Below are 24,158 nucleotides of genomic sequence, written 5' to 3'. Positions count from 1 at the left end.
ATCCAACCATCTCTGAGTAATCGCGCTCACAAAATTTGGGAGGAATAATAATAATAATAATAATAATAATAATAAAAAGAAACAATACAATCACTATAAGTCTTCCGTTGTGAACGGAAGACTTAATAAAAAGAAACAATACAATCACTATAAGTCTTCCGTTGTGAACGGAAGACTTAAAAAGAAACAATACAATCACTATAAGTCTTCCGTTGTGAACGGAAGACTTAATAATAATAATAATAAGAAACAGAGTAAAAACAATATGTTCCCAAACTCCGTTTGGGGAACATAAATACAGAAAAACACAGAATCTTTATTATCACGTGACATTTACCGAAAATATAACAGAAAATATCAATACAGAATTCTCTTAGTAAAATCTCGTCGATTCTCGTCTATAAAATTATAAAACAAACCGTAATATTTACATTACAAACATTTCTTATGTTTTCAAAAATCTCGTATACATTCAGTCATGCGCTTCATATTTCCCGCAGTAACAGAAAAATTTATAATCTAACATTCGGAATGCCCCAGTATTCACTATACAAAACAAAGTAAACTCCGTATACACAGGAAGTGGAAAAACGAAAGTAAACATGATGTACACACATGTGCTTCATTTACCGTAGAACACATAAGTAATTGATCAACTTTATACATGTACATTAATCCAAACTGTTACTATCATGTACTGTACACTTTCAAAAATACAATGATATAAAAATAAAGGGGGGGGGGGGTCATAACGCTACAATATTAAGCATATGTACCTGCAATTTTCCGTTTGTCCGATCATAACAAGGAGCACACGGCGGGTGACCTGTCGGCAGGGGATGCTTACTCCCCTATGGCACCAGATCCCACCTCTGATGTTTTCAGAGGTCCGTGTTGACTCTGCTCACAATTTCTTTTGTTTAATTGGACTTTTGAACATGATTACTGTTTGCTATCTATATATTTCAATAATATTTTAGGAAGATGCCAGAGGTATTTCCGATACCTTTACTTTTTAAACTTAATACATTGTATCAAAAATGCATTATGCCGTCCATATTTGATTGATCTTTTTAACCATGAACAGTAGAGCTTATCTGTAAGGCATGCTTATTAGAACACTACCAAACAAAAATTTACCAAACAAGACCTTCCAGTGCCACTGCAAATGACATTATTTTCTGACCCTTTCCAAAAACGTCTTTTGAAGTTAGTGTTTATTTCAAACATTTCAAATACCCGTAGATTATATGTCTAAATGGGCTTTCTGGGAAGTGTATAATTTATGTTCACTTCCTCAATTGAAATAGAATTTTAGATCACGCAGCAGTGTTAAGGCGTACTATGATGAAATCAACGGAATATAGACGTGCACAAATAGATACCTTTTTAAACGGAAATTATTTTTGTGAAGCTATTATATTATCACAGGACTTTAATATCAATTGAAATAACGTAGTATACCCCATTCTGTATGGTCACCTTATTTGACAGTCACGTGATAAATGCATATAATGTGTACGGCATGGAGGTCATAAACAAATTTCAATATCGCAAGGGCATACCCTTAAATTGTTTCTACATATCCTGCAGTTTCTGGAAAGTGCTGCTGCTTTAAATAAAATTCGCATGTTATTAGTTTAGATTTCAGGTAATTGGGCTCAAGTTGAAATATCTGTGACCTTTTCGAAGTATTTTATGTATTTATTAAGTAACACTCTAGATTTCGGGAAAGCAGCAGCACTTTTCAGGTTAAGATATATTTCCTTTATGTATATTTCTAAAACGAGGCAAGCTGTTGACACACAAGTTGATGAATTAAGGATATCAACATTCTCGTTTGAAGTCATCATTTTGGAAGTTTTATGGTCGATACAATGACCTTGTCAGCACATATAACCTATCATTAAGTCATATGCTGACGGACTTTTTTCATACTAATTGTTAGGCCATTATATATACACTGAACTGTCTACGGATTTCTCCGGTTTTTGTTTCCCGATCATGACAAGGAGCACACGGCGGATGTGACCGGTCGGCAGCGGATGCTTACCCCTCCATGGCACCTGATCCCACCTCTAAATTTTGAGGTCCGTGTTTTCTCTGCTCCAAATTTGCATTGTTTCATCGGACTTTCGAGATTGAATACTGTTCGTTATCTTCTTATTTCATTCAAAAATGCTCAAGATCTATCAAGTGTATGCCCTAGCGAAAACGCGATTTAATGAAGCACCCCGACCCTATACACAAAAACACGGTAAAACTAATTAGACGCATTCTCCCAATAATTATTGAAAAATGGCACTAAAAAAAGCTTTCACATTGTTATTAATGTTCTATCTAGCAACTGTAAATAATACTGTAGAAAAAATGTCTTAAACAGAACAATTAAGTGGATCTTTCTTATTATTTTAAACAGAGAATATGTGTGTCCCTGTATTATAACTTTATTATTCATTTTTAAATAACATTTATCTTAAACAAAATTTAATGTTTCTGATCAAAATGTATCTACTGGAAACATTAATACTCCATTTTGTTCTTCTCCTTTTTACTGGTTACAAAAATTGCTCAAACGTGGCAAAAAATAATTAAACAAATCTTGGACAGCTTGGGGGATATACTATACCATCAAAACTTTTAAACTTAAATGTGTATGTAGCACATAAGAAGACACATACAAATGGAAAAGATTCAATTTGAATATTGCATCGTTTGACATGCCATATGATTATATCTACATTGCTATGTTTTTCTACTAAGCCAACTGTGAAATTGATTTGAAAGCCAATTTCATGTATACTCACGCGTAGAAATATGCACGGAGAAACTCGCGCTATAGTGACGCCACAATGAGCTACAGAGACATTTATGAAATGCAGCAAATAATTCAAACATTGAGTATATTTTTGGTGCTTTTGAACATGTAATATGTAAACATAAGGAGTGTTTTTAAGTTTAGTGTGAATTATTGGTGTATAAATCACACAGACTTTCACGTTGGCATATTTTTCATGAAGCGCTAGCGCGCTTCATGAAATATGCCTACGTGACAAGTCTGTGCGATTTACACACCAATAACTCACACAAAACTTAAAAAAAAACATTCCTTAAAATATCAGTTGTTTAAATGTAAATCAGGTCTTAGGATATAAATCAGATGTTTGGATATAAATAACCTGTTTGGATATGCTTTCTTTCACAGATGAAGCTGATGTCTTCTGGTTATTTCATTGTCGCCAATACGACCTTTACCGATGGTCTAAGGAGAGCTTGACTTTGCCTGGAGTTTTAAGATCAACATTAACACAATAAGACTAGTACTGTATAAATTTGTGGAAGTTCATTTGATTTCTCAGAAGAACTTATGTATGTTAAAGTGATGTGAAGTATACAGGCACATATGGAACTGTAATATTTTAAGGAACTGTGAATTTGAAAAGAAGTTCGATCAAATCATATTTTATAAGTTTTATTTGTCTTTCATTTATAAACTTATATTGAAACATTGTATATTGTTGAAATTTATTCTTATTTAACATACCCTTTCATTTAAGCATTGAATGATCATATGAACGTACCTGTGCAAGCAATTTTTAGAGGTTTACAGATTTATATTTCCAGCAAATCTTTGCGTTTAAATTTTGCTGCCTTTAAAATGTTTTTTTTAAAATAATATTGTTCAAATTTTCTTTTGCTCACATTGTATGCTAAGTTTATGACAGGATTAAACAAGAATGAGAATGAATTGATTGATAAATAAACTGAGTATTTTTATTACTTTTTGCTTTAACTTTTCTTTGAGGTTGGGGAAAGAAAAAAAATGGAATACTTTATCATTGAACCAAAGCCCTGTATCGTATAACGATAACATATTGAATTTATATATCCGTCCCTTTACTGCATTTCAAAGCTTCATAAAAATCTTTGTAAAAAAAAAAAATACATTGCATGATCCAATACATGTAAATTTTCCAAGATATTCTTATCTTTACTTTTCCCAAAAATATTATCTGGTGTGGAAGAAAAAATTAGAGGTACTCTGTTACAACATATTCAAAAAGTGGTGTAAATCAAATTTGGATTCTCGAAATTCCGTAGGTACATGTATGTTAAGGTATCACCAAAATTGTTATTTTGGTAAATTTTTACTTTTTATAGAACACAAAGTAATTTCGATTAATCACTAAAGCCTTTGATAGAACAATGATTATCCATTGTTAAGACGGCAGAGCGTCTAAGTGGCGAAGAAGAGCTCAACTAAGAGTCATAATTTGACGTCTGAAAATATGCCTAAATGAACAAGTGAAAAGTTCAACACTACCCTGAGTTAAATCATTTCTTTAGATATTTACATCCACTGAATATTATTTCCTTTATTTCTTATGACAACCATGCAGTGTCGTTTGTCAGTCAGTAAACGCCACTAAGCTATCCACCTGTCAAGATTTCTTGAGCAAGGCTCTCCCATCAATTATGCATACAATGATATACACATCTATGATACAATATTTAACATATTTAATCTTTACTTTAAATGTTTTTATACAGATATAAATATAAACAATAAAATGTCTTTCTTTGTTTGATAGTACGGATTACGCGGGTTATGTTTTTTTTTAATCTGCAACAGCTGCGACATTAATCCCAGTATTAACAACCAAAGAATGCATTTTATTGCTTTGAATAAAAGTAGTTATGTAAAACATATCTGGTCATTAAGTGCTGCTTCTTGTAGAATCCTGCTGTCATTTCACAGAAAATTATTCAATACTTTCGCCTTAAACATTACCTAATATTTTTACAGTTTATATATATAATCCAGGAAATTTCACCAATTCATGTTTACCCCAGGATATAGAAGCGATTTCCAAGTATTATAGACCGCACGCTTACAATCTCTAGAGATAAATGTCATGCTTCAAATATGGGGCGTAGTGTTAAACTTTTAAATTCTTTTTGTTACGAAAGAGAGAGAAAAGCTAACCGGAAACTGTCCTCATTAAAATAAATAACTAAGAAAATAAATAAATAAGAAAAATTAAAAATAAATTAGCGTACCTGATAAACAATCTAAATCCTGATGAATCACATATGAATTTCGCAATATATGCCTGTAATCATCATTTCACACACCTGTTTACATGACGTTTTAACTAAATTCTCGTTCAATAGACAGATATTAACCATTCTGATAAATACATGTACTACTCTACCTGAAGCATTACAAAATAAGATTTGCTACTAATATCTTTCCAATTGTTTTGTTTCATTATAGGGAGTTCAAGAAAATCTTTAAAATTACAAATACGAATCTGTACCTGCACATTTCACGTCATATAGTTTACTGTGAGGATATATTGCATTGCAGATATTGCCAAACCAGAATAATTCTGGTGAAACTTTATCATACATGTACCCGTATCCAAAGAACTTTCGGAAATTCAAGATCACATTTTTAGTCCAAAATCAATAGCGTCAAAAAGTGTGAATGTTCCGCTTTAAAAACATTCCGTACGATAAACTACTGTTAAAGACCAGGATTTTTGATATCAAAGACTACTGCTTCGTTTATAAAAATGGAACTCCGAAATTATCATATCTTGCCCTTAGTAATTAACAAAATTACACGTACTCTGATGTTGCATAAAAAAGATGCTGGAGTTCCTCACTGAAATTATATTTATAGCCTTTGGAGACGAACAGTCTGTTGGAATTTTGATAAGCACTTTTTGTTATTTTGTTAGCCGACTTGTTTTTATATTATTATGAAGCAGAAGGTATTCAAAGACTTCCGCTTGAGAAGAAGAAAAGTCTTTATTTGACTTTCGATTTGACATTAAGAAATAATGGCGATTTTTTTCCATTAACAATAGTAGTTTTCATTCATATGTCTAATCGAAATATATCCGACTGAACTCGAAATAAACGGTACTAAAGCCACATTTGTTTAATATTTGGATGCTTTTTTCTGACTACAGTATAGACACAAATAAGCTACTAAACTATATTACAAACATGAAGACTTCGCTTTTCCAACATCAGTTTTCCCTATTTATGCAAAATTATTCAAATATCACCTGCATGGTGTTTATGTCTACCAGATTTGGTATGCAAGAACATACTATCAATTTTCATACCGAGGTAGGATACTGACAAGTACGTTGATGTCATGAGGTTTTCAACATCCCGTTTGAAATCAGATTTCGCAAATTCTATGGCCGATATAATGATTTTGTTTGCAAATACAATTTATCACTTGGTCATGTTTTGTTTGAAATGTTCATATCAATTCTCAGGTCATTGTTTTTACACTAATTATGACTTTGGATTATTCCACTTACCAGATCAATACAAAGGGCTCACAACTGGTATGATTGGTCGACAGGGAATGCCTACTCCTCCTAGGCACCTGATCCCACCTCTTATGTTTCCAAAGGTGCTTTTTTTTTACCTGTTCATTTGTCGTATTGTTTATAGAATTTATGAGGTGAATCAATGTTCGTTATATTCACTTTTTCATAAAAATCTCAAACAATTCTAAATTTTCTATTCTGTTGAAGCATTAGTTAATAATAGTGTTTAAACCATACACACAAGGTAGTGATTGATTGATTGATTGATTGATTGTATGTTGTTTTACGTCCCGTTCGCGAATTTTTCACTCAGATAGAGACGTCACCATATACCAGTGAAAGGCTTCAAAAATTTAGACATCTATTCGGCACTCAGGGCCATTAAACAGTGAGGGTTCTTTATCATGCCAACGCCTCGGTTTTTTAAGGTCTTATCCGAAAGACTCGCAACTTTAACTTCAAAGTGCCGAGCAATTGGTGAAGGAAGAGTTGCTATCTATTTTTTATCGACTTAGATCAGTCGCGGCCGTGATTCGACCTTCCGATCACGGAGCATACACAAAGTAGTGTGAAAGAACATTGCAGGAGCACAAACCTTAGTGTCAGCTTCAGCAAATTGAGCAAACTCAATAACTATTCACCAGCATGTATAAGCCAGAAACATAACGAGCATTGCATGATCAACATTACTAGGAATCAAACCAAAATATCAGAAATGCTCAGTCTGTTTTTGAGATAACAATTATTTTTTTTGGAAAAACGGGGTTATTTTGTTTGATTAGTTTACAAAATACCCTTTTATTTTAATATATACAGTAGCTATACAAACAATTCAATCAGAAAACCAATCATTGAAGAAAATTGGTAAGTCTTAGAGAGGTCTCACTTGTGCTCTCTTTTGGTACTTATTTGAAGAAACAGAAATGGTTCTTTGAGAGGTCTCACTAGTGCTCTCTTTTGGTACTTATTTGATGAAACAGAAATGGTTCTTAGAGAGGTCTCACTAGTGCTCTCTTTTGGTACTTATTTGAAGAAACAGAAATGGTTCTCAGAGAGGTCTCACCGGTGCTCTCTTTTGGTACATATTTGAAGAAACAGAAATGGTTCTTAGAGAGGTCTCATCAGTGCTCTCTTTTGGTACTTATTTGAAGAAACAGAAATGGTTCTTAGAGAGGTCTCACTAGTGCTCTCTTTTGGTACTTATTTGAAGAAACAGAAATGGTTCTTAGAGAGGTCTCACCAGTGCTCTCTTTTGGTACTTACAGTGCAGGAAACTAATTTTGTTACAGCATCGATGCTGATTTGAATGCTTCCTATGCTTGCTGATTTGAATGATTCCTTTGCTTGCTGATTTAATGCTAGTAATCCTTATCCTGATGCTGTTTTATAATTAGGTCAATGCTACCGGAAGCAGCATCATGTTACCAGAAGTAGATAATGAATTTCAGCATTGCCGTTTAAAGCAATAAAAGTGCCTTTCACAATTATTTGATCATAATATCTCACTATGTATCAATAATGTGCATACTTTAACCAATATTCTTTCTTTCTTTTTTAATTTTTTCCTGAATTAAAACTCATTGATTTTCTGATGCTAGTAGGATAATGCTGGTTTTATGTAGGTCAATGCTGGTTTTATCCTATGCTTGCTGATGCTGATCCTGGTAATGCTGTTTTTTACGTGCTGATCCTGATGCTAGCTCTATCCTGATGCTACTAATGCTAATGCTGATGCTGGTTTATGTAACAAAATTAGTTCCCTGCACTGTATTTGAAGAAACAGAAATGGTTCTTAGAGAGGTCTCACTAGTGCTCTCTTTTGGTACTTATTTGAAGAAACAGAAGTGGTTCTTAGAGAGGTCTCAATAGTGCTCTCTTTTGGTACTTATTTGAAGAAACAGAAATGGTTCTTAGAGAGGTCTCACTAGAGCTCTCTTTTGGTACTTATTTGAAGAAACAGAAATGGTTCTTGATCATTTTCTCGGACAATAAGAGTTTGAAAACAGGTCAACATTATGTACGATAGTAAACTTTTAAGCACATTTTCTCTGCAGAAGGAACATTAAAAGTCGTACCAGAATTGGCAGTATTTCGCGCCATATTAAAATGATTAAATTAATATGTGCAACTTAGAAAAGCATATTGTATAAAAAGGATTGAATTTTATGATACGCCATTAACAATAACCACTCCAGTTAAGAAATTCGAGAATATTTACTTTCCAGTTACTATTTGTATTTTCTTCTAGGATTCTCTAAAAATAGCAAATGATATTCATTTTCCTATTACCCTACATGGATGACATAAATATCTCAATATTATCAAACACACATCTTCAAACAATGCATATAACATAAAAAAAGTTTCTTTTTTCAACATTAATGCAAATACTAATGAGAAATCAAAATATCATTTCGACAAAGATAAAAATGGTGTGTAGACAGGTTAAGAGAGATATAATACAGGACAAGGATAAATAGAATACAGGTAAAACAAGGGCAGTGTGAACACGTAAAGAGAAACATAATACAGGACAAAGATACCGGTAAATATAATACAGGCAAAGCAGGGGCAGTGTGAACACGTAAAGAGAAACATAATACAGGACAAGGGTAAATAGAATACAGGCAAATAGGGGCAGTGTGGACACGTAAAGAGAAACATAATAAAGGACAAGGGTAAATAGAATACAGGCAAATATGGGCAGTGTGGACACGTAAAGAGAAACATAATAAAGTACAAGGGTAAATAGAATACAGGCAAATATGGGCAGTGTGGACACGTAAAGAGAAACATAATACAGGACAACGATACCGGTAAATATGATACAGGCAAAGCAGGGGCAGTGTGAACACGTAAAGAGAAACATAATACAGGACAAGGGTAAATAGAATACAGGTAAAACAAGGGCAGTGTGAACACGTAAAGAGAAATTTAATACAGGACAAGGATAGATAGAATACAGGTAAAACAAGGGCAGTGTGAACACGTAAAGGGAAATTTGATACAGGACAAGGGTAAATAGAATACAGGCAAGTAGGGGCCGACAAGAAAATGACGCACAGCATAGCTCACCGGAAAAGCAGGAAAGGCTTAACTTACTATTGCTGAACTTTCATTTGTTATTTGACTTCCTTAATGACAAGAAAAGATCTAATTTTTAACTGATTTACTTAGTCAGCATTTAACAGTGCAATATGCTTTATTTTCCATAACTATAATAAAGAAAAAAACTATAATAAAGAGAGCTATAATTTAAAGAATAATAATTCTACCTAATAAATCCTTAATAAATTTATCATTGTAAGTATTGAGAATCCTAGGTTACAATTGTTCATTTCGCTGACATTTTTTTCTTATTTAATTTTGAAATACGGCTTCTAGACTTCTGCAGAAATGTTAAGATGTAACATAAACTACTGTTTAATTTTAGGAATAACGAATAAAGAATAACAAGATAGGCGTATAAAAATTAAGAATTAATTGTTGTCTAGGCACTTGAAGTTTGATAGAAATAATGTTTTTAAACAGTATACATATTTAAACTTTCTTAAAACTAAAGATAAAAATTCACTTTGATTTCTCAGTTCAGTCTACACTGAATGAATTGTATGAATTTTATTTACACATTTTGTATCAAATTACTATGAATTAAAATTATTGACAACTAAAGTAATAATTATTGACGAAAACATTACAAAACAAAGAAGAGAACGATCAAAAAATCACGTAGTAATTGGTTACAGAGGTCGAAGTTAGACAGAGAGACTTAGCTTTTGTGGCAACATAAACCAGCATAAAAAGAATGTGACACACTTTTAAATATACATTTAATCGACAGTTTAATGTTCCTAAAATGAACAATTTGCACTTAGAATATTCTACATATTATAGAAAAAAAATATTTGACCTCCAAATGATGCAGAGTCCATATTTGTTATAAAACTTAACAAAAGTGGGAAGTTAAATGTATGTATGTATGAATTGAGAACGTGAATGAAAACAATTGAGGTATTATAGTAAAAGGGAGTATAAAATCCGGCTAATTATAATATAAATGTATATTTAAGAATGAACCTTATTGTTTAATTGAATTTACACTCACTGATATCTTTGCACTCTATTCATGTACAAAACACATTAATTCGTTATATCAAAAGCTCATTTGCTTTGATACTGTCGATAAAAGGAGTCAGTTTCTCAGCACAATCATCACACTACGATTGTAGGATAATGCTAAGATGCTTGTCTGTAAAAAGTTTCTAAATACGTTTCACCTATTTATTATAATCGCTGGAGTTGAGTCTGCTTTTAAACATGATGTGACACCCAGTTGTCCGGATTCCGCCGAGGAATGTACCTTTATCCTACGTGTTAATTACATTATGACCATGGTAGCCTATAACTGGACGATCGACGAAGGGAACCCAGTTTTCCTCAGAAATGGGACTTTCATGAAAAAAACCTCAGACGCTGAACATGGGGTGGCCCATCTTTGTGAAGAAAAACCGGTTACCTCTGAAGGTAAGATCATCTATAACAAATTGTTTGGTTCAAAATTATTTACTACAGTATTTTCTTCTTTAAAAATTGCAGACCAACTATGTAAAAGAGACGAGTATAAAAACCAAAAAAAAAAAAAAAACCCTCTTCCAGGATCAGAAAATACATGATTTAACCTTGTGCTATAAAGCCATTTTAAAATGTGTATTGTAACTCTATGTCATATATGTAACTTTTGCTTGACTCATATGGGATGTATTATGCAAAATAAATATGTATTCCGAATTTGGACCCAAGAATATCATTCGGTTCTTCAACTAATGATTTTTGAAAATCTATATTTATCTTAATCCTTAGGCATTAAGCATCATTTTTTCCTTAATATGTGGAAATTAGCAAATTACCTTTTTACGCTAATATGTCTCTTGGCGAGGGTAAAAAGTAATGTTCAATATGCAATGGTTTGTGTTGTAGCAGTGGGCTTCCATTTGAAAGAAGAAAAAAATTCCCATGATAGAATGCTTGTTAAACATCATCCCCTGCAAACAATGCTATGATATAATGTACTTATTTTGTTAATCCTCTTGTTTTCTTCATTCGTTATAAAACACAGGGTATCATAGAAATATCAAAAGCTTCTGTCCAACATAAACAGCCATAAATATTGTTCAAGGTTTTCTGGATAGGTCAACGTCATTTGGTCACAGTTATAATGTTTAGATAAATACTACAAAATTGTATGTGGCGGGAGCTATACGTGTAGAGATTACTCTTGAAAAGTTGATACATGTATACCCTAATGGAGAACTGATGTTAATAAACAACATCGTTTTGTAACATAGAGTATTGTACATAATCCGTTGTGGTATGTTTGTAACATAGAGTACTCTACATTATAATTCGTTATGGTATGTTACTTTATGATTATCATTTGTAACATAGAGTACTCTACACTATAATACGTTGTGGTATGTTACTTAATGATAATCGTTTGTAACATAGAGAACTCTACACTATAATTTGTTGTGTATGTTCCTTAATGTCTATCGTTTTATTGCTAGAAATGGAAGAAGTAATAACTGCTGACGGCAACTACAGATTCATGTTCGCCATCAACAATCAGTTTCCGGGACCAACGATTTCCGCTTATGAAAATCAAAGAGTAAGTAAACAGGCTATATTTCTTGATGATGTAATTCCAGAACTTCAATCCGATGGTGACTAAATTGGAAAAAAAAAGAAAGTAGAAAATTTACTATTGCAAGCAATTGCTTATATCACTTCGAACTGAGCAATATTGAAGTGAAAGCAGAATATGCAAATTCTATTATAAAAATTAAAAGTTTCTAAAAATTTTAAATTTCTAATTTTCAAAATTTACACATGTACCTTTCTTGGTTCCTTGACGATGGTATTTTCTAAATCTAAACTTAGATGGTTGTGGAAACTCTAATTCGTTGATATTGTGCTGTTTGAAACACTTTTGAATTATAAACTTAAAAATGAATTCATCTTTTTTTAAATCACAACGAAGACAAATTTTGTCGAACAAAATTTATATTTAAGTGATTACAAGATGAAAGGAATATGTCCTGTGAAAGTAGAAAATGTGTCAGATTTTGTTCTCAGGTAAAAATTCATGTTTACAATGACCTTGCAAACGAGGCTGTGACCTTTCACTGGCATGGTATGTCCCAGAACGGTTCTGTTTATATGGATGGTGTCTCCATGGTTACACAATGCCCGATACTTCCGGGGCAGATGTTTACTTATTTGTAAGTATCTCAGTCAAACACTCAATGCTTGGCCCCATGGGAGAGTAGTTATACATAACTTATTTGTAAGTGTAAGTTTTTCAGTCATACAAACATTGCTTGGGAGAGTGTTAGTTAATAACTTATTTGTAAGTTTTTCAGTCATACAAACATTGCTTAGGAAGGTTTTAGACTAGTACATAACTTTTTTGTAAGTGTTTTAGTCATACATTCATTATGTTATACCGTGGGAGAGATTTAGTACATAACTTATTTGTAAGTTTTAAGTCATACAAATATTACTTGGGAGAGTTTTAGTACATAGCTTATTTGTGAGTATTTCAGTCATACAAACAGTACTTGGGAGAGTTTTAGTATATAACTTTTTATTAGTATTTCATTCATTTATTTATTGCTTTATCTCTTGGGAGAGTTTTAATACGTAATACACAAATCTATTTTACCGACATGTGTTGATGTCATTCATACATTCATTGCATGATCCCGTTGGAGAGTTTAAGTACATTACAAAAAAGCTATTTTATTGAATTATGTGTAAGTATTTCAGCCATACATTTATTGCATGATCCTTTGGGAGATTGTACGTTAGTACGCAACATAACAAATGAATTTTATATATATTGCGGCCCATATAAACATGTTCACCATGTTCAAAGGTTCGTGTTGTTAGTATTATTTTGTTTGTTATCTTCAGCTTCTTCATAAAGAAAAATACTGATGCTATTTTATCTTTACCTTTATAATATCTTCCAAATGAATGAAGTTGAACATTTCAGAACTTATCTTTCATTATACCAAAGGACTTATGTTTTATGTGTTTTAGAGACGTCTTTCGAATTGAATATGCATATTTTGAATGTTCTTTTTAATATCGTGAAGAATATGACTAACTAACGAGCAATACATGGAATATGAATTGTTTGATTTATTTAAGGTTCACAGCTAATCCTCAGGGAACACACTGGTATCATGCACACCACGGTGTTATGAGGTCGATGGGCCTTGCAGGTGCTTTTATTGTCCTTCCTCGGAAAGGAAATGAGGTGATTAATTAAGTTACTAATATTCTAACCCAACTGAGTACAGTGTACTATATATCTTTCTGATTATCCAACGGAGAAACACACTAATGTAGTTTAATCAAAGCTATGAAACCTAATGCAACTGAACAAGCTGCACTTATGTAGCTAAATCCAACTGAACAACTTCACCAATATCATGAATATAGCCAAATCTAATTAAACAATTTCACCTATGTCGCATAATTCACCTGAACAGATTCACCTATGTAGCCCAATCCAACCAAACAACAACAACAAAAAAAGATCCTTAAGTCTGCAGCCCAATCTAACTGAACAAATACACCTATGTAACCTAATCCAATTTAACTGAACAAATCCACAAAACCTACATAGCCCAATCCTACTGAACAGAATCACCCATTAGCTCAAACGTACTGAGGAAATTCTATGTAACCTAATTCAACTGCAAGAGCAAGTTTACCTTTGTAACCTAATCAATCTGAACAAATTAACCAATCCAACTTAATCCATTTACTGAGAAGAACAGGCATTTAATCCAATCGAACTTAATAACGTAATGAAAAAACCTCAGATAATTTAAATTGATAAGATAGTATGATCTCAATTTCTTCAACATAATATAAATCATAAAGAAAGCAAAGCTTATCTCCAAAGAATCAAATAACTTGGTATCCCTACGTGTATATCTTCCACAGAGAAATGATGTTCCCAAAGCTGATGACGATTTTGTATTCATGGTACAAGACTGGACATACCCCGAGAGTGACCTCCAGCTAGTAAAATTTCAGGAGTGGTATATGTTACCGTAAGTAGAGCGAGAGAGAGAGAGAGAGAGAGAGAGAGAGAGAGAGAGAGAGGAGAGAGGAGGCGGAGAGAGAAAGAAGCAGCGGTAAGTAGATGGATTGGTAAATGGATGAATGAAGGTATATATTATACCATTATGACATGATTTCGAAGTAATCCAAAACTCAGAGAGAGAGAGAGAAAGACAGACGATGAAAGAGGGGGGTAAGTAGTTTGATGGTTGAATGTGTGTATAATTATCTTATACATGTTTCACATGATTTCGAAGTAATCACATCTCAGAGAGAGAGAGAGAGAGAGAGAGAGAGAGAGAGAGAGAGAGAGAGAGAGAGAGAGAGAGAGAGAATTTATACTCTAAAACAAAGTTTTGTCTAATTGTTTGTCCACAGGAAGAATATACATGTATTTCTTCTGATCTCTGTTGTGTAAAATTGAAGAAACCTGCAAGGAGATAATAAAAAAATAATAAAGCCATGGATTAACAAGGTCTAGTTTTCCTAATTGAATTTTTCATTATGCTTCCCGGAAAACCTTGATTTATTAATGATTCTTGTACATTTACATGTATCATATACACGATGACATCTTGTACATTTACATGTATCATATACACGATGACATCTTGTACATTTACATGTATCATATACACGATGACATCTTGTACATTTACATGTATCATTTACACGATGACATCTTGTACATTTACATGTATCATATACACGATGACATCTTGTACATTTACATGTATCATATACATGATGACATCTTGTACATTTACATGTATCATATACACAATGACATCTTGTACATTTACATGTATTATATACACAATGGCATCTTGTACATTTACATGTGTCATATACACGATGACATCTTGTACATTTACATGTATTATATACAAGATGACATCTTGTACATTTACATGTATCATAAACACGATGACATCTTGTACATTTACATGTATCATAAACACGATGACATCTTGTGCATTTACATGTGTCATATACACGATGACATCTTGTACATTTACATGTATCATATACACGATGACATCTTGTACATTTACATGTATTTTATACACAATGACATCTTGTACATTTACATGTATCATATACACGATGACATCTTGTACATTTACATGTATCATTTACACGATGACATCTTGTACATTTACATGTATCATATACACATTGACATCTATTCTTGACAAATAAAAAATAAAAGGGTACACAAAATTATCCATAGTGTTGCATTTTAGATCATAATTAAACATTAAGAATATTCTTACTTTAAATTTTAATAAAAGGTTTGTAAAGAATATGGATTCAGATGAGTGTCTCCAGACGAAGCTTACCTATGACGGGTCTCTATCCAGTCTGACGATGCCTTATAATAATGCCCTGGTGAACGGGAAAACGAAATATTGTACGTATAGAAACAATGTAATACACACCGAGAAATTACTTGACAATGCCTTATAAAAATGCCCTGGTGAACCGGAAAACAAAATATTGTTAGAATAGAAACAATGAAATAAACACCGTGATATTTCTTGGTAGGGCTTTATAATACGCAGCACTGTTAAGGCGTACTTCGAAGAAATCAACAGAATATAAACGTGCATAAATACATACCTTTTTAAAATGAATTTTAATTTTGTAATGGTACTATATTATCTTATGACTTTAACATTCTTTGAAATAACATTATATACACCGCTCTGTACTGAATTTGGTTTGGTCACGTTATTTGATAGTCACGTGATAAATGCATGTAATGTGTACTGTATGTAGGTCACAAACAAATTTCAATATCGCAAGGGCATACCCTAGTTAAAATTAAAAATTAAAGTAATAGATTTTTTCTACATAACTTGTAGTTTATGGAAAGTCCTGCTGCTTTAAATAGAATTCGCATTTTATTAGTTTAAATTTCAAGTTATCTTGCTAATGTCGAAACCAAGTATTTTATGTATTTATCAAGTTATGCTATCGATTTCAGGGAAGTAGCAGCACCTTTCAAGTTAAGGAATATGTCCATTATGTGTATTCAAAAAATGGTCAAGATCTATTAAGTGTATGCCCTTGCGAAAATGTGATTTAATGAGGCACCTCAGCATGAAACATGCACACTCTGTAGACAAAAACACGGTAGAATTAATTCAACACATTCTCTCGATATTTTTTAAAGAATGGCACTAAACAAACGTTTCAGATTTGTATTAATGGTCTACCTAAGATTTTCAAATAATATTCTCTTTAATAATAAAATGCATTTTTCACTGTGAAAAATTACTTGATCCGTCAAACTTTACCATGATGACGTCATGTCGACAAGTGCATTGCGATCAGTGACTTGTTTATATCTTGCTGTGTGGGATTTAACTAGCGACAAAAATGAATGCAGTGGTAAGTTTTGATGTAGTTCATTACTCTTGTGCAGTTTAGATTCGCAAATTGTTTCATTTTCTGTTATTGCGAGGAATTGCTATATTTGTGTGATGTCACAGTAAACTTTTCCCGTATAAATTAGGCTCCGCCCTCTTTATGCAGCCTAAACAGAGCTGCTTAAGGCCCTGGTTAACTGGAAAAACGAAATATTGTACGTATAGAAACAATAAAATTAACACGGTGATGTAAGTTGACAATGCCTTATAATAATGCCCTGGTAAATGAGAAAATGAAATATTGTAAGTATAGAAACAATTAAATACACACCGAGAAATTACTTGACAATGCCTTATAATAATGCCTTGGTGAACCGGAAAACGAAATATTGTAAGTGAAATATATGGAGATAACGAACAGTATTCAAGCTCAAAAGTCCATTATACAATACAAAATAGGAGCAGAGCAAACACGGACCTCCAAACATCAGAGGTGGGATCAGGTGCCATGGAGGAGTGAGCATCCCCTGCCGACCGGTCACACCCGCCGTGTGCTCCTTGTCATGATCGGGAAATAACGGAAAAATCCGTCGAAATTCAGTGTGTAAATAATGGCCTAACAATTAGTATAAAAAACGTCAGTCAGCATTTGACTCAATGATAAATTGTATTTGCTGACAAGGTCATTGTATCGACCATAGAACTTACGAAATGATGACTTTAAACGAGACAGCTGATATTCTTGTTTCATCAACTTATTTGTCAATAATTTACCTCGTTTTAGATATTGTACATACGTAGAGCATGCTCTTGCGTATCGAATCAACTGATTAAATACACACCGTGATATTACTTGACAGTACCTTATAATAATGCTTTGATGAACGGGAAAACGAAATACTGTAGGTATAGAAACAATTAAATACACATCGTGATACTAAATCACAATACCCAACTATAATGCTCTGACTGGGAAAACGAGTTACTAAAAAAAATAGAATGAAAAAGATGAAGATAATGAACAGATATGGATCTTTAAAATGCCTTACAAACAAGACAAACCTGTAAGCACAGCACCAAATACTGACGCAGTGAAATTCTAGACTTGGGATCAAGTGCCAAGGAGGAGTAAGCATACCTTCCCTGAGCCTTGCAATTGCGTATTGATCAGGTAAATGGTGCATTACGAAGTCCAATGCAGTATTAAATCGAATGTCTAATAATTCATATAAAATGTGTCAGGCAAAATACGATCCAGTGATATGTTAGATATTTATGAGATAATAAAATTAAATGAATTTCGTGATAATATATTAGGATTCCTTACAAAACTCCTTTGAGCGGGTAAACTAGATACTGTAAGCTAATAAGCAAAGAAATACTGTTCGTTAGTATCCTTCGACTAGGGATACACTGCATTGCAATCCTTAGATGGTATTTATTTCCATGTAATGTTGATATTGTAATACTGTTATACGCGTGGGCGTATTCACACCTAAAACGCGAAAAAATATACTTGTGGAGTACCAATGTCTTTATATTTATATTTCTACTAAGCACAAAAAAAAAAATTCTAAGACTGGTATTGCAAAATAGTCTCCACCTACCGACTGGGGGTTATTTATACATAGAATACCAATAGGAATATTTTGCGTTAACCACACAATTTGTACTAATGTACCAAGAATTACCCTCCATGCCAATACTATTTGATCATGACTAGCTTACACGATGTAGTTTATTATTGTTGTAAACGGACAGGAGAAATCCTATTATAAAACCCTTTTGATAAGAGTATAATATACTTTCAGTTTCAGATGACAGCTCAGAGCAACAGCGTGCGATACCACTGGAGATATTCAATGTAGCCTCTAACAGCTATACCAGATTCCGAGTCATTAACTCGGGCATGACAGGAGAATACAAAATTTCCATTGATAAGGTTAATTCTTAAAAAAAAAAAAAACAAAGCAAAAACAACAGTTAGATTTATTTCACCTTAGAATATGCATTGATGATCTTTGTAGTATGCATATTTTACAGAACTTTTAAAATATTTAAACTGTTTCCTTTGTGTATGATTTTTTTTACTTCCTATAATTTAATCTTAGGTTATGATATAGTTAAACCTGCATGAACATTTTTAAACCTAAAGGTTGCATAAAAATAAATATGTATTTATTATTGAAAATACTTCTGTAATCAAAGTTTACAGCATGCATTTTAATATCTACAGCACAAACTGTTACTGACCGATACAGATGGAGGTGACCTGGCCCCAATTTACATCGATTTCCTCCTCATTAGCCCCGGAGAAAGCTATGACGTCATTTTATACGCAAATAACACTCCTGGAAACTACTGGATACGCGTAGAAACAACAGAAGTAATGGATTACAATCATGTAAGTAAATGTTTATAAACTTTATTTATTTCATTGATTTAAAGGACATTACTTGGCACGTCACATATCGAAGTTGCAATGATCCTTCAACGAACGCAGACATGAAACCGGGGGGGGGGGGAGGGTGTTCAAGAAATTCCACCAAGTACTCACTCTTGATCTTTGTTTACAAATAGAAATTTCTGTTCGAAAGTTTATAGGACAGTGATCTTGTTAGCTAGAACGGGCGAGATTGTTTTTCGTGACGTTTTTCCATGTTTTAAAATCAATGTAAAAAATGAATGAGGCAAAAATGTACGAATTGTCTCACTATATTTATAAATTTTAACGTCTGGCTTTGTTTTTTTATCGTATTTATCGTATTTGGTGATGCATGTATCTTTATTTGACAGAATCCAGTGAAACCAAATGTAAGCTTTGCACAGCTTCATTACAATGAAGCAGAAGATGATTTACCTGACACAGAAGAGAGGGAATGCTCAGAGCGGGAACCTTGTGTTATGACCAATTGTCACTGGAGGTATATTGTGACGTCATCACGCAACAAAAAGTGTACAAGTGTAGAACATAATTTTGGTGATTTCAATGCTCAACAAATGATCGTGTTATTAAAGTGCGATCACAGTTTCCACCATTTGATAAATCTCATCATGCACATGAAAGTTAATTATTTTCAAACGATAACCGTTTTTTTCCTCTACAAAATCCCCCAAAATTTTTCAAATATAATTCTAGTTCTAGCAAGCTGTTTGATTTGTTTAAAACGTCATATTTATTTTATTATTATTATGTTATGCTTTCGTATAAGGACACTCACTTTTAAACCTCATATCGCTGCTTAATGACAAATGCAGCGTCAGAACAAATAGACAAGATTTATACTATGTTAAATATAGTTTTATCAAATTCCTAGTTATCTTTCCATATTGGAACTAAAAAGACGCCATGAAAAATGAAGCAAATTGTGAAATAATTTGAGATAATTAAGAGTTCTCGTTGTATCAGTCAATGTTCAAGGACAGTTATATTATTCTATTGATATGAACATTTATTTGTAGTCTTATAACGATGGCTAAAAGGGAGCCATACACGAAATGTCTATCTGTGGTGGATCTAAGGGCATCATCACAACATAGTAATACAAATCCTGTAGACGTTCCCACTTCACGTGACAATTTTCAGGAGATCTTTCTGAACTTTAATTTCAGAGGTTACGTATTGGTTTAAAAATAAATCTCACAATGAAGATTAAACATTTCTTTCAAATTATATATTTTTTGACATATTTACAGAAGCATTATTTTGAAAATATTCGAATTTTTAGGGACTGACTCGATGCGTCGTCGACCGGCAGTGAACACAATTCATTACAAAAGTCCACCAATGCCCCTTCAGGTACGCTTTCATTATATTCAATCTTTTGTTTTTAATTGGCTTCGCCAAAAAAACATTACGAAGAGACAAATCTACCATTTTCAAGTGGATCCGATTTTACTTCGCCCAAAGGCAACGTGGGTGAATAAGGGGAAAACAAAATGGCGACAAACCTTTCCCTAATGCAGTTTTCAAACGCATAATTTTTTAGTCTGACAAATTAAATTTCTTGCCAGTTCAGTAATGTAAACCGTTTATTGTAGGTATTTCCAGATATTGTAGAAGACAGGAACATTGTATGTAATAACGACCACATGAACAACTGTGGCGTATACTGCCGCTGTACTCACGTTGTTAAGCTGGATGCGTGGAAAACAGCACAGCTTGTATTGACGGCTGAGGGTAGAAGAATTATCAATTCCGTTTTTTCTTAATCTAAATAAATGTGTTTTCCATGGCCATGCCTACTAGAAGGAATATTTTTTTTGCTTTGAACCTCACCTTAGCTGAAGGCTCAAGTGAGCTTTCTGATCAGTAAGTGTCCTGCGTCCCTCTGTCTGTGTGTAATTTGTGGTCTGTAAATTATTCACTTTTTCGACTTCTCCAGAACCACAGGCTAATTTCAATCAAACTTGCAAAAAAGCATTCACAGGAAGTTTCAAGCCTTCTTTTAAAGAGAGGTAATTAAGAATTCAGTGGCTTATAAAAAAAATTCTGAAAAACCACATTACATACTGTAGATTACAATTTGTTCAAACATGACTCCCAGGAATAGGGCGGGGCCACGATAGGGGATCAAAGTTTAGCATAGGAATATATTGGAAAGATCTTTAAAATTCTTCTTCTAAAGAGAAACAAAGTCCTTATTAGTCATATTTATTCTGAAACATCGTCAGCCAGTGTATATTCATTTTTTTTGCAAAATTATTAGCCCCGAGGGTAGGTAGGAGCCACAACAGGCGATCAGAGTTATATATAGGATTGTATAAAAATATCTTTTAAAAACCTTCTTCTACAAGAACAGCAAATTCATTATCATTCATATTCATATGGAATTATTCTTAGGTAGTGTAAAAGTATGTTCAAATCATAGCCCCTTGGTGTAGGGTGGGGCAGAAATGGGGGATCAGTGTTTCACAAGGAATATATAGTAGAAGTCTTTAAAAATCTTTTTTCCTAGGAATAGCAAAGCCTTGATTAGTCATAAATATTTGGAAGCACCCGCAGGAAGTGTAGATCCAGTTTGTTCAAATCATGACCCCGGGGATAAGGTGGAGTCAGAATGGGCAATCAATGTTTTCCATAGGAATGCAAAGGAAAAATCTTCAAATCTTTCAAAATCTTTCTATCAAGAGCAGAAAAACCTTGCATGATTAGTCATATTCATATGGAAGAGTCCTCTGGTAGATTAAATTGATTTTTTTTCAAAGCATGACCTCCTGGGTAGAGTGTGGCCATAATATTTGATCAATGTTTTATATCGGAATATATTATATAAGAAAGAATCTGCTGATGAAGGACAGAAGGGCCATAATTACTCAGGTGAATGTTGTGGCCCCTGGGCCTCTTGATTTATTTTTTAATATACTTTTTTTTAAACTTAATTGATTTGTTTTGTAAAAGACTTATTACTATTCACTTTTAATTCCCAGTGCCGTTCATTAATTAACTGAAATATTTTCTTTTCTCTTAAAAATAAGAATATATTCTAAGCTAAAACTACGAGTAAGAAAACCAGAAATAATATTCCAATTTGATTTGTTTAAAAAAAATGAAGTCTATTGTTTTTGCTCAAAATTTTTAGCGATTTTCGAATGGTGCTTGTAGTTAACGTAACCAGGGGATCCGCTCACCCTATACATCTCCATGGAAATCGTTTCCACGTCCTAAAGTACGGGCTCCCAGTTATCAACAAGACAACAGGACTAATTGAGAAGGAAAATCAAGACATAGAATATTTCAATAACTACAGCAAAGCAAGATGGCGGAATTCTAGCTGGGAGTATGGTAACATTCCAGATATAAACATTGTAGATCCGCCCCACAAAGATACGGTGGTGGTGCCTTTTAGGGGCTATGTTGTTGTTCGACTACAAACAAACAACCCAGGTATGTTATTTTCCAACTTGGTTGCATTGCTTAAATATAGATTCATGTAATTGGATTTTTTGGCATATAAATAATTATTACCTTTTGAACGATTTTGGTTAAGCACTGTCATATTTAGAATATTTGTAGGATTTTGGTTCATGCACTGCCATCTCGATGACCACATGAGCCTGGGGATGGACGTTGTTATACAGGTTGGGGAGCCACATGAGATGCCAAAACCTCCCCCACATTTTCCAAAATGTTGGAATTTCAAAGCGGAATTCAATTCTAAATCCTCCTCAAAGTCACAATCAGAGAAAAAATCCCTATCTGACAGAGAAGATGACAATTTTTTACAGCTGCCTGGTAATTCGATTCTAATTTCTTGAAAATTCGCAATCAATGATGATATTTTTCCGACCTAGGAAATGAAAATGAGAGTTACGTTATTTTAATCTCAATTTCAGCTGTATCTGACATCACCACCAAAGGACACGAAGAACATGAAGATGAATCCTATGATACTCACATCTTTAGCATAAACTACACGTCGTATGTCGTTATGGTGGTGTTTATGATGGTTTTCCTCTTTGGGTTCCTCCTCTTGTCTCTGGTTTTGGTCATTAAACAATGTAACTGGACAGGTTCTTCCTCCAGACGCCGGGGTTATACTGAGATCGGAAGTGAACAGCGTGTTAAATATTCAAAATAAACTCAAACAAAAACTTAAGATGAATGATATTGTATTGAAGAAAATTTTCTTCCTGTAGAGATGCAAAGGGAAAAAAATCATCTGGAAGAACTAAAGTGATATATTTTAAATCTTGCCTCTACATGTAATATCTTTAAATAAGTAGAAAGTATAGAACATTTATAGAATTTTCTCAATGTTTTGCTCAGTTTTGTATTGATATATAACATGGACTTCTGTAATTTTGATTAAAGACCTTTAGAAGATATATCAATGTCTTGTAATAAATGAAATGAAAGAACATACACGTATATCCATCCTTCTATTATGCTACCCAAAGTTTAAAAACGGGAACGAATATATTTTCTAAAAGAAACGTTTAACACTTTTCATCAAAACATATGTTCCCAATATTTGTAAATGAAATATGGAGAAATGGAACAGTATTCGAGCTCAAAAGCCTATTCAAACAATACAAATACGGAGCAGAGCAAACACGGATCTCTAAATCATCAGATGTGCGATAAGAAGAAAATCAGCCTTCACAGTTATTGCAACAATTTATATCTAAGAATAGACCTCCTTATATACTGAATATTTTTTGGGGAAAAAATATTTTAAATTTACTTTTGGGGGGGGGGGGACGAGACTTAAAAAAAATCAATCGTTAAGGTTCATTATTTCATTTGCAAATTGTCACACTCGGGTACTTTATCATTTAAAAGAAATAT

The 24,158-nt window shown here is 33.1% G+C and overlaps 1 protein-coding gene across 1 annotated transcript; it reads left to right on the top strand.

The window, feature by feature from the left end:
- Positions 1 to 10,624: 10,624 nt before the first annotated feature.
- LOC133202238 (uncharacterized) lies at positions 10,625 to 23,695 on the top strand. Its single transcript, XM_061338013.1, has 15 exons — positions 10,625 to 10,880; positions 11,921 to 12,021; positions 12,489 to 12,634; positions 13,569 to 13,677; positions 14,373 to 14,482; positions 15,788 to 15,906; positions 18,679 to 18,809; positions 19,104 to 19,271; positions 19,664 to 19,791; positions 20,330 to 20,481; positions 20,596 to 20,666; positions 20,909 to 21,047; positions 22,473 to 22,754; positions 22,884 to 23,102; positions 23,204 to 23,695. The coding sequence occupies exons 1-15, from the start codon at positions 10,742 to 10,744 to the stop codon at positions 23,446 to 23,448; spliced, it is 2,259 nt and encodes a 752-aa protein (XP_061193997.1). The 5' UTR covers positions 10,625 to 10,741; the 3' UTR covers positions 23,449 to 23,695.
- Positions 23,696 to 24,158: the final 463 nt, after the last annotated feature.

This window comes from Saccostrea echinata, unplaced genomic scaffold (assembly GCF_033153115.1).
Source record: "Saccostrea echinata isolate AGI-Se365-2 ecotype Australia unplaced genomic scaffold, CSIRO_AGI_Sech_v1 ptg000046l, whole genome shotgun sequence".
Taxonomy (NCBI): domain Eukaryota; kingdom Metazoa; phylum Mollusca; class Bivalvia; order Ostreida; family Ostreidae; genus Saccostrea; species Saccostrea echinata.
This window is presented reverse-complemented; position numbering and strand designations above follow the sequence as displayed.

Bases quoted from the DNA above. Each gene is read 5' to 3' on its own strand.
- LOC133202238 (XM_061338013.1), top strand. From the start codon at position 10,742: ATGACCATGGTAGCCTATAACTGGACGATCGACGAAGGGAACCCAGTT. The intron at 12,022-12,488 runs GTAAGTAAACAG...TTTTGTTCTCAG, and splicing joins CCGCTTATGAAAATCAAAGA to GTAAAAATTCATGTTTACAA. The intron at 13,678-14,372 runs GTGATTAATTAA...TATCTTCCACAG, and splicing joins TTCCTCGGAAAGGAAATGAG to AGAAATGATGTTCCCAAAGC.